Source organism: Talpa europaea (assembly GCF_964194135.1).
Source record: "Talpa europaea genome assembly, chromosome: 14".
Taxonomy (NCBI): domain Eukaryota; kingdom Metazoa; phylum Chordata; class Mammalia; order Eulipotyphla; family Talpidae; genus Talpa; species Talpa europaea.
Window position 1 is genome coordinate 15,575,042 of NC_140082.1, and position 15,212 is coordinate 15,590,253.

At 44.2% G+C, this 15,212-nt stretch overlaps 1 protein-coding gene across 13 annotated transcripts in view; it reads right to left on the minus strand.

The window, feature by feature from the left end:
- NF2 (NF2, moesin-ezrin-radixin like (MERLIN) tumor suppressor) overlaps nucleotides 1-11,092 on the minus strand; it is a gene marked incomplete at both ends in the record, with an annotated part of 73,089 nt that extends 61,997 nt beyond the window's left edge. For all 13 annotated transcript variants that reach the window (XM_084253277.1, XM_084253286.1, XM_084253281.1 and 10 more), the window contains one exon: nucleotides 10,979-11,092. In XM_084253277.1, coding sequence (XP_084109403.1) covers nucleotides 10,979-11,092 — 114 coding nt within the window. The remainder of the gene's footprint in view (nucleotides 1-10,978) is intronic.
- Between the last annotated feature and the right edge of the window lie 4,120 nt (nucleotides 11,093-15,212).

Here is a 15,212-nt window from a genome sequence, read left to right on the forward strand (position 1 = left end):
GCAAAACTAGCACAAATAACTGGGGACTTCATAATAAACAAAGAGAAAAAAATGAAAAATGACACATTGGAAACAAAAGGATGGAGAATAAGTATGGAAGAAAGCTGAAAAGAATCCTGCTATCACAATGGACATCAAGCTAAACAGATCAGTTATAAAGACTTTACAGAAAAGGAGATCCTTAAACAGGAATATGGCATAAGGTAAACCTATGACATTCAGACTAATTATAAAGTCTAGAGAGTCAACAAGTGTAAAGGCACAGATAACCTGAGGAAGGTTCAAAGAAGAATTCACAGTACCTCTGACATGAGCCCTGCCTCTTTGTTCCCATGCAGGTGACATAAGAAGCTGATATTCACCAAGTGCTTACTATAGTGGGCTCTGGCTCAATGCCTGCAAAAGTCTACCTCATTCATGCCTTAACACAACTCTTAAAAAATTAACGAGGATGGGCCTCCCTGGGGGTGCAGGGGTTAAAGTCTCAGCACTATCAAGTTATCATCAGCCACTGCAGCATGAGTTCTATCTCTAGCCAAGGAGCTCACACACATGGCGCAGCAGACCTCTCCTGCCTCACCCACTGCTCCCCTCAGCAGTGTATTTCAGTAGATCTGCCTGTTCTGCTCCCCACTCTGTCTCTGGTGAATCCTCTCACCTCCAGCACCTCTGGCCTACACCAGAGTTCTTCTATGCATAAATAAATAAATAACCAATCCTATAAGAATAATACTATTATTCTCTTCATTTTTCAGATGTGGCAACTGAGGTTTAGAGAGGTAAGTCCAAGATCACTTGGGGAGCAGGAGGCAGGTAGGGCTTCTACCAAAGCCACCTTTCCCTTCCATCAGGATGCCAACTCTTGTTACCTAAGCAATATTCTTACTGTCCTGGAGCACATTTTTCTCACACCTACGCGCTCAAGTCCCTACCTAAGAAAGAAATATGAAGGAGGAAGAGTGCAATGGAACGTCTAAGCAAATCACCTAAAATGGGATGTTAAAGCATAATACCCTTGAAATCAAGGTCATCTTCCTCATGTTTGAGTCAAAGGACTATGGCCTAAGGGGGGTGGGTGGGGGGAAAAGAGGGGAGAGGAGTCTGCCTAGAAGCCAGGTGTCCAAACATCAGTCCAGGCTCACAATGGTTTGTACAAGTAACACCCTGTGTGCTCCAGGGTCAGACAACAGATATGAGCTGATCTCCTGAGTCCAACTCTGACCAGGCTTCAACCAAGAACTCCCTCCTGCCGGCTGGCCTTGGGGTCTGAGGACTTTAAAGATTCTTGGAAGTAGTAGCTTCCAAGCTTGTTCTTGGTCACAGAAGATCCTGATCCCTCTGGCCGCATCCTCTTTGTGACCAGGGCTTTGGGTTCACTAGACCCTACAGTCTGCCTAGTCTTGTCCCAGTTCACAGCAAGTTCAGTTTTCAATGTGATACCAGCCCCAAAGTAGTTGTCTTCTAACCTCCTCCCATCCCACCCTCAACCCCAAACATCCAAATAATTCTGCATACTAACCACTTTAAATTATTCTCCTAGTAAAACCCTCAAAGCTCCCCATTGATGTATCTGATGAGCACAAGTTGCTTAATTTGCCCTTTAAGGCCTCAACAATTTGGCCTGAACCTACCAATCTGAACACCTCTCTCCTCTTCCTCCTCAACCCACAGGATTCCCAGGATTCCACTGCCAGGAACACTCCCCCCCACCCCTCACAGTCTCCCCTCATCTGTGATTGAAAACCTACCTTCAAAGCCTGAGCTGGGATGCTCCCGGTTCACCTCACTGTATGGCGATTCCTCTTTCCCTCTCAAAACACCCTCACTTTATATTTATATAAAATTATTGTATTTTCACGTGTGTGTTGTTTCTCTAAGTAGATTATAAGTGCCTGGGAACTTCCCTCATGTCTTTCTTGAGCACAAAGAGGAATGAACCTAGAAGAATGTCTTTGCCAGCACACTAGTAAGGAGGACATTCCAAGCAAAGGGAACTCTATTCAAAGGCACAGCAGTGTTTAAAAAAAGAAAAAGCTTGGTATTTTCAGAAAAGAGCAACCAGGACAGCAAGCCCAGAGCAGAGAGGGTATGCAAGGAAGTGCAAAGGGAAGCAAAGAAAGGAAGCAGAATGAAGAGAGGAATTGCACTTCCATTTGTGTAACACTCACATGGACCTTACCTTGTGCCAGGTGACCAATCACTCAATTCAATTCCTGTAACAATGCTAAGCAGGAAGAACAACTGGACATTACATTCCCCATTCTACAGACTAGGAAACAAAATCATCTGAGGGGGCTAAATCAGGTTCTGCAGACCTTGCTTGGAACCTCTAGACAACAGTGGCCCAGCAGCCCTGACAAGGAAACCTGGGTTTGAGCTAAGAACTACCAGACTTACTGTAAAGCCTCATCAGGTTCCTATGCGTAAGTGCTGGCCTCACTGGTCATTATTAAGTTAAGCGGTGTGCCCATCTAGCCTCCCATTTCCTCCCTGTCCCTGTCTTCTTTCTCTTTCAGAATAGACAATGGCCACACTGGGGCTTTGAGCAGCCAATTTACCATCTGAGCCTCCATTTCTCCCAATGACATCCTAAGTAGGTACTGATCACTGCTAGGTCGTCTTCACTGCCTGCCTTATGTGGGTGCTCAATGACTGAATATCTGTTGAATGAATAAATAAGTCCCTGTTGAATCAAATGAGGCGGTGCATTTAAAGAGTTTAGCCTAGTACCTGGCATATAGCAACTGCTATTGCCTAGCTTTTCCTCCCACAAAATAGCAGACACACAGGGTCCAATGAATGGCAGCACTAGTCAGTGCTGCTTCCTCCTTCACTCTTCAGCACAACTGGATTCATTACACACATACAACTATCCATGTCCCAGGTCTATGGCATCTATGCCATCCACCAGACCTGCTTAAACCTCACCGGAGAGCCCTACAAGAAAGGAGATACAGTCTTTCTTCTGAGATAAGAGGTTTCTTAATGCCTTCATGTAGAACATGATTACTATGCATCACTACGCAATGACATAACCAATACCCTCCTTCTGAAGTTTACATCCTAGCAGGGAATCACTTGCCTAAATCTAAAAGTGTCTAGAATTTAACATCTAACTGAAAATACCAAAGTTGTCCTTTCTGTTTTCCCCTTGTGAAAGTTCCTTCTGTCATGGATGACTTTATGCCCACTTGTATGTTGGAATGACCTGTAATGTTGCTATTTAATCTGATGATAATCCTGCTTGGGTATGTGAAAACATGTAGGATGCCAAACAACAAGAGAAGGAGGCTTTGTTTTCAATACAAGATGGTATTAGAATCTCTCACAACACAATTTTGAAACATTTTTCATTTTTGGCTCTTCTTCCTGATAGATTGAATTATTAGAGTAAAATTCCAGCCTAGATAAGAAATAACATAACCGTTTAGCCTCCTGGCAAATTATGTTCAGCACCCACTTTCTCAAAATGACAAATATCAAATTTTTCAAGTGGAAAAATCCTCCAAAGCATCAAGCCAAATGTGCAATGCAGCAAGTAGTGCAAGGAAGATTTTTTCCCCCTATCTCTGCAGCAAAAAAATCTGAACTTATTAGCATAAGGTAACATGACTCATGTTAACTACCACTGGTTCTGAAATTGAGTCCTTAGAAAGCCACGTACATTTGACCTTAATAAAGCCAAGAATTCCTCAAGTACCATCTCTTCCTTTTTTCAAAAGGCATCTGCCATCTTCCTTACATTAGCACCTTGCCAGTTAATATCCAACATAAAAATAAGGCAGAACAGTAAGACTAGCAGAGGTTTAGCATCATAACTCAAACTACTGTTACATTTAAGAGAACATTTGAACACTGTTTACAGACAGGTATTCCACTGGAAATGTGGCATTCAATGAGAGGCAACAGCTTGACAAGTCACAACAAGGTATTGCCCACAGTGACCCAAGCCTTCTATTTAGGCTAATTACAGACCTACTTCCTTCTTTCTTTCTGTCTTGCACTACACATTCCATAAATCTTTATAACAACCTGATCATCATTATCAGTTCCATTTTACTGATGTGGAAACTAAGACTCAGAGAATTTAGGCGTGTCTTATTTCAAAGCCTATGTCCTTTCTACTCCCACTTTATTACTCAAAGTATGGTCCCTGGACCAGGAGCATTGGCATCATCTGAGAATTTGTTAGAACGAGATAGATCCCCGGCCAGGGAGCTTAACCTGGTGCAGCAGACCTCTCCTGTCTCGCCTGCCCGCCGCTCCCCCTCAGCAGTGTATTTCAGTCCATCTGCCTGTTCTGCTCCCCATTCTGTGTCTGGTGAATCCTCTCACCCCTGCACCTCTGGCCGCACCTCTCACCCCCGCACCTCTGGCCAGCTTTTGTGTACATAACAAAATTAAAAAAAAAAAAAAAAGTGCACAATTCTCAGTCCCACCACAGAACCACAGAACCAAAACCCTCATTTTATCTTCAGGTCCTTTATATGCATATAAAAGTTTGACACACTCTACTCAACCATTCTGACTCTGAATTTCACTGGTATTATCCAACCTGTCTACAGATCAGTGGTTCTTACTGTGGTGACAGGGGAGTGGGAAAGAGGAATGGAGGGGGGGTGGTTGATGTCTGGACACTTGATAATATCAGATTTTTGGTTGTCACAACTGAGGGGGTAGTTCCTACTGGCCTCTAAAGGGGAGAGGTCAGAGTTTCTATCAAACATCCTACTGTGTACAGGGACACCCCCACCACTAATAATTACATGGATATGTAAACATCAATATTGCCAAGGCTGAAAAACTCTACTATCACTGATAATAGTGCCCATCCTCTTTGGATCCTGGGGTCTATTTTAAAAAAGAGAATTTCGTGGCAAAATTATGGTTGAAGAAATGTCACACAAAATCCCTTTCCCTATAGGTCACTCTCTCACAATCTTTCACAACATTCACCAGATAGCAACCTATGGCCTACAAGACAAGTCCAACCCAGCACCTGTTTTTGTACAGTCTGAGAGCTGAGAATGATTTTTACATTTTTAAATGGTTGGGGAAAAAATTAATAACATTTCACCACATGTGAGACAGAGAAAATTCAAGTTTCAGTTTCCATAAATAAAATTTTATTGGAACAAAGTCACATCTATTATGTTTACACTTGGTCAAAGATTGCTTATTTTTTTTAACACAGCCTCATTGAAAGGTGATTCAAACACCTTAAATTCCACCTGGATTGTACAATTCAATGGTTTTTAGCATATTCAGAGTTGCACAATCATTACCAGTCAATTTCAGAACACTGCCATCAATTCAAAAACAAACCTTTCTATCCCCCTGGAGTTATCACACCCCATCCCTGTACCTCCTTTCCACAGCCCTAAGCAACCACAAATCTACTGTCCATCCTACAGATACCCCTATTCTAGACTCAGTATACCCTTTTGTGACTAGCTTCTTTGACTTGGTACAATGTTTACAAGGATCTTCCATGTTTTAGTGCATATTAGCATTTCATGCCAAATAATATCCCATTGTGCTGATATACACATATATACATTTTGTTTATCTGTTAATCAGCTGATGGGCATTTGGATTGTTTCCACCACTTGGTGACAATGAATGATGTTGCTGTAAACATTTTGCTTACAAATTTCTCTGTAGACATATTTTCATTTCTCTTGAGTGGATACCTAAGAGTGGAATGTAATAACTTTTTTTTTTTTAAGATTTATTTATTTATACAAGCACTGGGTACAGTCAGAAGCGCGGGAGGGTGAGAGAACTCACCAGAGCCAGAGCGGGGAGCAGAGCAGGCAGAAGGACCGAAGTACACTGCTGAGGGGAGCAGCGGGCGGCAGGAGAGGTCTGTGCGCCATGCGGGACCCTCCTCCGGTGGCCGGGGAGTAGCCGGGGATTGAACTGGCGCTGCAGAGGCTGCGGGCAGCTTCGCAACCCAGCGCTCAACCACTGCACCACCAGGGAGGCCCTGGAATGTAATAACTCTTAAGTTAACTATTTGAAACAGCCAGACTTTTCCAAAGTGGCTGCACCATTTTACAGTCCCACCAGCAGTGTAAGAGGATTCTGATTGCTCCACGTTCTCACCAACACTTGTCATTATTTGCCCTTTTTAATCTAGTCATCCTACTGATTGGCTTTCATTGTAGGAAAGTGGTATCTCACTGTTTTTGATTAGCAATTCCCTGATGACTGATGATGTTGAGCATCTTTTCCTGTGCTTCTTGGCCATCTGTATATTTTACTTGGAGAAATGTCCATTCAGGGGCTTCCCTGGTGGCGCAAGGGGTTAAGATGCAGTGCTGTGAAGCTATCTGCAGCCACTGTAGCATGAGTTTGATCTCTAGCCAGGGAGGTGACCGACATGGTGCAGCAGACCTCTCCTGCCTCGCCCAATGCTCCCCTCAGTAGTGTATTTCAGTATATCTGCCTGTTCTGCTCCCCATTGTCTCTGGTGAATCCTCTCACCCACCACATCTCTGGTCTGTACCCCAGCTCTTGTATGCATAAATAAATAAATCTTTAAAAAAAAAAAAAAAAGAAATGTCCATTCAGATCGTTTGCCCATTTTTAAATTGGGTTATTTGATTTGTTATTACTTAGATACATGATTTGCTAATATTTTTTCTTTTCACTTTTTGATGGTCCTGCAAACACAAAAGTTTTTAATCTTGATGAAGTCCAGCGTATGTATCTTGTCTTTTGCCCCTCATTGTGTCATATTAAGAATTTCATGCCAAATCCAAAGTATTAAAGACTTATCACTATATTTCCTCCTAAGGGTGTTAGAGTTTTAGTTTTTACATTCAGTTCTTTGATCCATTTTAAGTTCTGGTTCAACTTCATTTTTACATATGTCTATCCAGTTGTCTCCGTTCAATTTGTTGATAATTATGAACTACTCATTCAACCTTTCTTGCCCCACTCCACTGAATGGTCTTCAGAAGACATATGGTTTTGTTTTTAGAGTCTCAAATCTATTCCACTGATCTACATATTTGTATTTATGCAAGTACTACACTGTCTTGATTATGATTATTTTGTAGTACAGTTTGAAATCAGGAAGTATGAATCTTCCTAATTTGTTCTTCAAGTTTGTTTTACCTATTCTAGGTAACTTGGAATTCCATATGAATTTTAGAATCAGCTTGTCAAATTCTACAGATATAAACTGGGATTCTGATAGGGATTACGTTAAATATGCAGATCAATTTAGGGAATATCACCCATGTAATAATGTTAAGTCTTATAATCCATGAACAAAGGATGTTTTTCCACTTATTAAGATCACCTTTAATTTTTTCAACAATGTTTTATAATTTTCAGAGGAAAGTTTTGTATTTCTTTTGTTAAATTCCTAACATTTACACTTTCTGATGCTATAGTAAATAGAATTTTTTTTATGATTTAGAGTTGAGGTTTATTAAAGTAGCACATACAATTGTACATCTGAAATATGTAAAAAGTCTTACACATACTTTTTTATTGAAGTAAAATTGACATACATTATTTTAGTTCCAGGAACACAACATATGATTCTATATTTGTATACATTACAAAATGATTCTCACAGTAAGTCTATAAGCATTTTTTTCTTAGTGACTTTCAAATCTTCATTATCTCCTTGACTTATTTTATAACTGGAAGTTTGTAACTTTCATTCCTCTTCACCCATTTCACATATAATCCCAACCTTCTTCCCCTCTGGGAACCACCCAGAATCTATTTGGTTTTTTGTCTCTATGATTTTAATTTAGTTTTGTTTTCTATATTCCACATATAAATAAAATCATGTACTATTTGTCTCTCTTTGACTTATTTTATTTAGCTGAGTACCTTCAATGTCCATTGATATTGTCACAAATGGTAAGATTTCATTCTATTTCATGGCTGAATAGTGTTCCATGTGTTTATACACATATACGTATGCGTGTGCCTACCCTACATTTTCTTTATCCCTTCACCCACTGATGGACCGTTACTTTATTTTCATATCTTTGCCATCAAAAATAATGCTGCAATAAACATAATGCATTTCTCTCAATCTCTCTCTCTCTTTTTACATTTTAAGAGGTTGGGTTTATTAGGAAAAGGAGAAAGAAAAAGAGAGGCACCTGCATAGTCATAGGCAGGCAAGAGGCTGCCATTTCTCTTTCAGAATTAATATTTTCATTTTCTTTGAGTAAATACCCAGCAGTGGAATAACTTGATCATACAGTCGTTCTATTTTCAATTTTTTGAAGCATGTCTATACAGTTTTCCATAGCAGTCACACCAATTTACATTTCCACCAATAGTACACATAGTCCCTTTTCTCCACATGCTCACCAGTACTTACTATTTCTTATATTTTTGATAATAGGCATTCCAACAGGTACGAGGTGATATTTCATTGTGGCTTTGAATAGCATTTCCCTAATGATCACTGTTGGCCATATTTTAATGTACTTGTTGACATTAACCCTTTCTATAATTTACAAATATTTTCTCCCATTCAGTAGGTTGCCTTTTCGTTTTGCTGGTGGTTTTCTTTGCTGTATAGAACCTTTTTTATTTTGATGTAGTTCCACTTACTTACTTTTGCTTCTGTTGCATTCGGTATTAAATTCAAAAGGTCATTGCTGAGACTGTCAAGTTTGGAGCTTACTGTTTATATTTTCTTCTAGTTTTACAGTTGCAGCTTTTACATTCAAGTCTTTAATCCATTTTAGGTCAATTTTTGTATATAGTGTAAGATAGTGGCCCAGGTTCATTCGTTTGCTTGTGGTTGTCCAGTTTTCCCAACACCATTTATTGAAAGGATGGTCCCTTCCCCACTGTATAATCTTGGCTACTTCATCATTAATTAACTGATCATGAGCTTATTTAATTAATTCATGGCCTTATTTCTGGGTGTCTAGTCTGTTCCTTTAAGCTATGTGTCTGTTTTTATACCAATACCATGTAGTTTTAATTATTGTAGCCTTGTGATGTAGCTTGAAATCAGATAAGGTGTTGCCTTCTTCTCATCTTCCTTTACTTCTTTAATCATGCTTTCTTTCAATTTAGTGAATATATTTAAAATGACTACTTTGAAACCTTTTCATTATATCTGACATCTGTTGCCAGCTTTTTTCCATTATAACCAGGCATCACTGAAGGATGTTTGATCATCAATAGACCACATATACAGTGGCAGCCCCAAAAGTTTATACCATATAGCCTAGGTGTGTAGTAGGCTATATCATCCAGGTTTAGTTAATTACACTGTGGTGTTTGCACAACAAAATCACCTACCATTTCTCCCTATCATGTTCTTAAGCAATGCATGATTGTATATGGGTAATAATTCCCTTTCTTCCTTGTATGTCTCATAGTTTTCTCCTGGAAACTAGACATTTTAGGTAATAATATAGCAACTCAAAGGCTAGTCATCCCCCAACCATCTTCCAGGGCTTGTTATTATCATTTTCTTGTTCGTTTTGTGATTGGCTGGATAGTTTTGGAGAACTCTATTTCCTCATAGTGTTAACAACTCAGGGAGTTGGAGTTGCAGCTGTTGGTATGCCCGCCACTATAACTCTAGATGACAGGAGTTTTAGTAGGGCTCTCTTCGCCTTTCCCAGCTCACACCTGCCTAAACTTCACTAATTGTGGTATATTCTTCTATTATTTCCAACAATGACCTGGGGCATTACTTGCTCTATAAGGAATCCAATCAAATGGTACCTCTTTTTGAGGGAACTGTTACTGGGATCAGTGATACTTATTCTGCCCAAGGATGCTCTTACCAGGTGTCTTATTCCCCCATTGTCTCCTGTAAATTAACTGGCCCACTGTCTAGGCTGTGATTTGATTAAATCTAAAATCTCCCAACTGCCTATGACCAAAGCCTCCACTGCTCTAGAGCATAACCCAAAGCATAAACTCTCCACACACTTGGAGGAAGAGATTAGGAGCTAAGGATTTTCAAGACTGCTTCTCCCTCCAGGAAAAATCTCTGAATCCTTGGTCGAAGTAAGGATAGGGAACACAGAAGGCTGAAATCTTCCTGTCTGATGATGCTTTTGGGCAACAATGATAGAGCTGAAGAGTTTAGTAGTTGCAATTAAGACCCCACAGCCTGCAAAGCTGAAAATATTTACTATGTGACTCTTTACAGACAAAATTTGCAGCACCTGACTTAGGTCACTGCTGTCAATGCTGCTGGGCCACAGAGCACACTCTGTGAGAAGCAAAGAACTAATGATTGAAAGGCAGTATTGTATTGGTTAAGAGCTTAACTCAAAACCCCACTGTGCCATTTACTACATACATGGTTTTTTGTGTTGTTATTTTTTTTCTGAGAATTAAAACTATGCATGTCTGGAACTTAGAAAGTATTCAACAAATAATTGTTTAATTCATGATGGAAATTGTATGGAGAATAAGACACCATCTCTTTCCTAATAGTTATATATGTTCCTATCACACACACACACACACACACACACACACACACACCGCAAAAAATTAAAGCTATGGAAATGGGAAACAAGTACAGACTTTCCAACAAACGAGATGTATCTTTCGAAATCTGGGATACATAATATTATCTAAATCAAAACTCTACAGTGTTGGAGCTTAAGCCTGCCACTAAAACCAGAATTTACCACCACAGATGCTTCCAGCCTATTTCAGTAACAATGAATGAAAACCTTTAGGAAGTGCTTTCAAACCCAAAAGTCCTGTGGGGGTAAAGGGAGGGAAGCAGCAATTAGTTTAACTTGAGGATTTGGGCCTAGATGACTCCTTCCGGTTCTGACCGTCTCTATTCATGCCCAGAGATGATCTAAAAAGAACCCCTCCAGCTTGCACCTCAACTGTCAGCGCGGTCTGGGGAGCCCCGGTTCGTGCCCGACCCGCACACGCACGCGGCCAGCTGGGGTTCCGCAGGGCTCCCCCTCACCGCAGCCCGTCGGGGCGGCCGGCCGGTTACCTCGCAATTGAACTCCATCTCGGCGTCCATGGTGACGATCCTCACGGTGAACGTCTTGGGCTGCTTCCTCTTCAGCGAGCTGAAGCTCATGCGGGAAGCGATGGCTCCGGCCATGGCGCGGGGTCAGGCCGGGGACCCGCACGTCCGAGGCCTGCGCTCTGTGCTTCTTAGCCCCCCTGAAGGAGCCGCAGAGGCCTCAGGGCCACCATGGTGGCCGGCCCGCCCGATACCTGTCTAGGCGCCGCGGGCCCCCATCGGCCAGCATGGGCCGCGAGGACACCGCGCCAAGGTAGGGGGGGCGGGTCCTGATGGTCACTGGGAAGAATCGGAGCGGGGACCGACGGGGCGGGCACGGCCCGGCGCTCCGGGACTCGAGCCTGGGACGCAGGAGACGCCCGGGGGCCGGGCCCCCAGACGGCGCCCGCCCACACCCCGCGCGCCTCTCGGCGGCCTGCACCGGGCTCAGGGCCGCGCGGCAGCCGGGCGGGCACGTGCGCGCGTGGCTGTCACCGTCCCTGCTCGGCGCGCCCGCGAGGCGGGCCCCCTCCCCGCGGCCCCCGGCCTGCTCCCCGCCCCGCCCTCGGGCCCTCCCGAGGCTGCACGCGGCTCAACCGAACGTGACCGGGGAGGCCCAGGCGCCGCGGTTGGCCGAGAAGCACCAAGGAGAAGCACTTGCCCGCTGCGCCCCGCCTGCCTCGGCGCCGCTCCACCAATGGGAAGTTCCTCGCGCACCGGAGGCGCGGGCCGGGCTCGGCGCTGAAAGGCTGCAGCGGCAGTCACTCCGAGAGCTTTTGTTCCTGGGGGTACGCCCCCTCTAGCAAGACTGACTGAGACGGCAGGAACCGGCTCGCCCGTCCCGGGAAGCCACAGTCACTCGCCCGGGGCGCGGGAGGGTGCCGGGTCCCTCCCGGGTCCAGTGAGGCGCTGCCCTTTGGACCAAGTGCAAGCCAAGTGCCGAGCCCCAGGGGAGCGTTTCGGGCTCCGGGAGGATATTCCTGTTTGGCACATAGTTACCAATACTGCTCTCAGTGTTTCTCCAAGTTTGAAATCACCTTGGAGACTCTTAGGTTGCCAACAGTCCCCCTAGGTCCTTTTACTACTCGTTAGAAGAAATACTAATTATTACCGAGGGCGGAGGGGTAATCATTGTACCTACCTAGTGGGGTTGTGGAGGAATTTAAGCAAGTTGACACAGCTTTGGAATGGTGACTGACACATATGAGGATGAATTCTGTGAAAATTGCTGTCTTTCTAGGTTTAAAAACTGTACAGAAATGAATGCATTTTTCATTTTGTACTCCATGTGTGATTTCCATTTCAAGCCATCTGTGGGTGTGTGTTTTTCTTAAGATTTATTTTTATTTATTTATGCATACAAGATCTGGAGTGTAGGCCAGAGGTACAGGGAGTGAGAGGATTCCCCAGAGATAGAGTGGGGATTTATGGGGCAGGAATGACACAGGGCAGGTTTTCTGATCCAGCAGACCAGGTAAAGGAGGAGTCAGAGTCCTTGGTGGCTTTTGCAGGTCTTTTATTTAGATTTACCAGGCATACGGCAGGCAGGAGTGCTGGGGGGCCAGGAGGCTGGCAGGCCTCCCAGGCCCCAGCAAGTCTTCACTATCTGGGCTCTCTGGTGTTCTCTCTTTCTCTTTCTCTCTCTCTCTCCCTCCCTCCCCTTCTCCCCCCCCAACCCCCCAGCTTCTCAACTTCTCTGCTTCTCTTTCGGCTTCTACTGGCATCCCCATGACACCGCCCTTAGCCCAGGTGAATCCCATCTACATTTGCCCACACCCTATTCCAGGTGCCCGCCATCAGGCATGCATTCAGGACCGCAAGGATCCATCATCTATCCTGATGGCGGGAGGGCAGAAAAGCCTGACATTTTTCCTTACCCTACAGGGGAGCAGAACAGGCAGATGTACTGAAATACACTGCTGAGAGGAGCAGCTGCGAGACAGGAGAGGTCTGCTGCTCCCTGTAGGTTAGCTCCCTGGCCCTGATTGAACTCATGCAGCAGTGGCTGGAGATAGCTTGGTAGCCTGAGACTTTAACCCCTGCGCCACCAGGGAGCTCCTTGTGTGTGTGGTTTTTTTTTTAATGTCAGTTTATAAGCGGGCAGGTTGTAACTTTGAAAAAATTGTAGTTTTAAAAATTAATTTTGCTTTAAAAAACTGAGTAGTTCAATAGAGAAAAGTTCATGTTTTAACGGAACAGTACACACTCCATACCCATTAACCATTATTGCAATAGCATCACCCTCACTCTACAGATGAAGGAGCTGACTCAGCCTGAGACAATCGATCATCAGCACTGGGTAGTGAGAAGCAAAGCCCCAACTCCAACCCAGCTCAGTCCCTCCTAGAGCCTGCCAGTATCATGGCTACTCTGCCCTGCTTCCCTGCTTGTGACTTCTGAATTGCTCCATTGCAGCCCCAAGAACCATGGATTACAGTTCTGGAGCACTCAGCAGACGCAGTTGCTATAACTATACTAATAGCATAAATCTAGTTTCCCACAGGCCCCTGTGGTGCCAGGAAGCACCAACCAGGTCCCAGAAATCTTTTGCTGGCACACCCAGGGAGGCTGCAATGGGGACACTTTATGTCCTGTCTACTGCTAGCTAATTCTCCCCATCAAACTGATTGCTTAGGGCAGTATAGGCTTGGTGTGGGAGTGTCTTCATTTTCACTACTTCACTTCTTCCCTGCAGGTGGGAGAACCAGGCTGGATACTCATAGGGGCTCCCTACAGAGACAACAAATCAGGGGTTTAACCCAGGCTAAGACTGCTAACAGAAAATGAGTGACTCTGGGGGAAAAAATACAAAAAAGTGACTCTGGAAACCTACTGAGTAACAAGAGGAGGTGGATAGGAGGGCAGAGCTAAAAATGAAATTGATGACCAGTAATAGCTGCTTTATTTTCTTTTTTAAACTTTACTAGGTGCTGGGCACTGGGCTAACTGGTTAAAAGTCAATGAGTTATCAGCAGCCACCTGAAGCGTTAAGAGGCAAGGAAAAGATTTTTTCCTAGAGCCACTGGAGGAAAAACCTAAGGAATGTTGGGCATCTGACCTCCAGAACTATGAATGAATACACTTCTGTTATTTTAAGCCACCAAGTTTGTGGTAATTTGTTACAGTGGCAATAGGAAATGAGCACAATAGGTATTCTGTAAACATCCATGAAATGAATAGGGAGGTGTAAGGTCAGGACAGGACACAGTGCAGGTTTTCTGATCCCATGCAGACCGGGTAAAGGAGGAGTCAGAGTCCTCAGTGGTTTTTGCAGGTCTTTTATTGGGGTTCACCAGGCATATGGCAGGCAGGGGTGCTGGGGGGCCGGGAGGCCAGTAGGCCTCCCAGCCCCCAGCAAGTCTTCACTCTATCTGGGCTCCCTGGCGTTCGTTCTGCTGCTTCTCGGCTTCTCTTTCGGCTTGTGCTGCTGCTGCTGGCGTCCCTGTGACGCCGCCCTTAAAAGCACAGTCTTAGCTCAGCTGAATGCCATCTACCTATGCCCACACCCTATTCCATCCAGGTGCCCGCCATCAGGCATGCATTCAGGACAAGGATCCATCATCTATCCTGATGATGGAAGGGCAGAAAAGCCTGACATTTTCTTTACCCTACAGGAGGCAATATGTAGAAATCATATCCAGTTAATTGATATGTGAAGACTTGGTATATCTGGTGCAAGTGTACTGTACCTGCTTATTGAGAAGCCCAAGACTGTCATTGTCCAGTGGTTTTCACCCCAAATGATGCTCATTAAAACAAATGGAGGCAGGGGTGGAGGGCACGCGGGTTGTGGGGCCTCTCGTGTGTGTGTGTGTGTGTGTGTGTGTGTGTGTGAATTCCTCAGGCGATTCCAAAGTGAGTCAGAGCTGACAACCTCCTAAACCAGGTTTTGCTTAGCCATGGGCTGGCCCATCCGCATCATGACCACCAAGGACTTAAATAGTGGTTTCATAGTTTGCAAAGTACAGTTGACCCCTGAACCACGCGGAGATGGGGGTCGCTGACATCGCACCTCCCCACCAATGCAAAAATGCCCGGATGCTCAAACCCCTTAGAGTTAGTTGGTCCTCTGTCCCCGCTGGTTCCCGCATTCACCGGTTCCGGCACGTTTGGTCAATGAGCCTGACGTCTAGTACCTAATAATATTCCCATAAAAAGGAGCTATACCAGCCATCAATACCATTCTTCTCAAGGGCGCACCCAAGTGCACGACACTGTC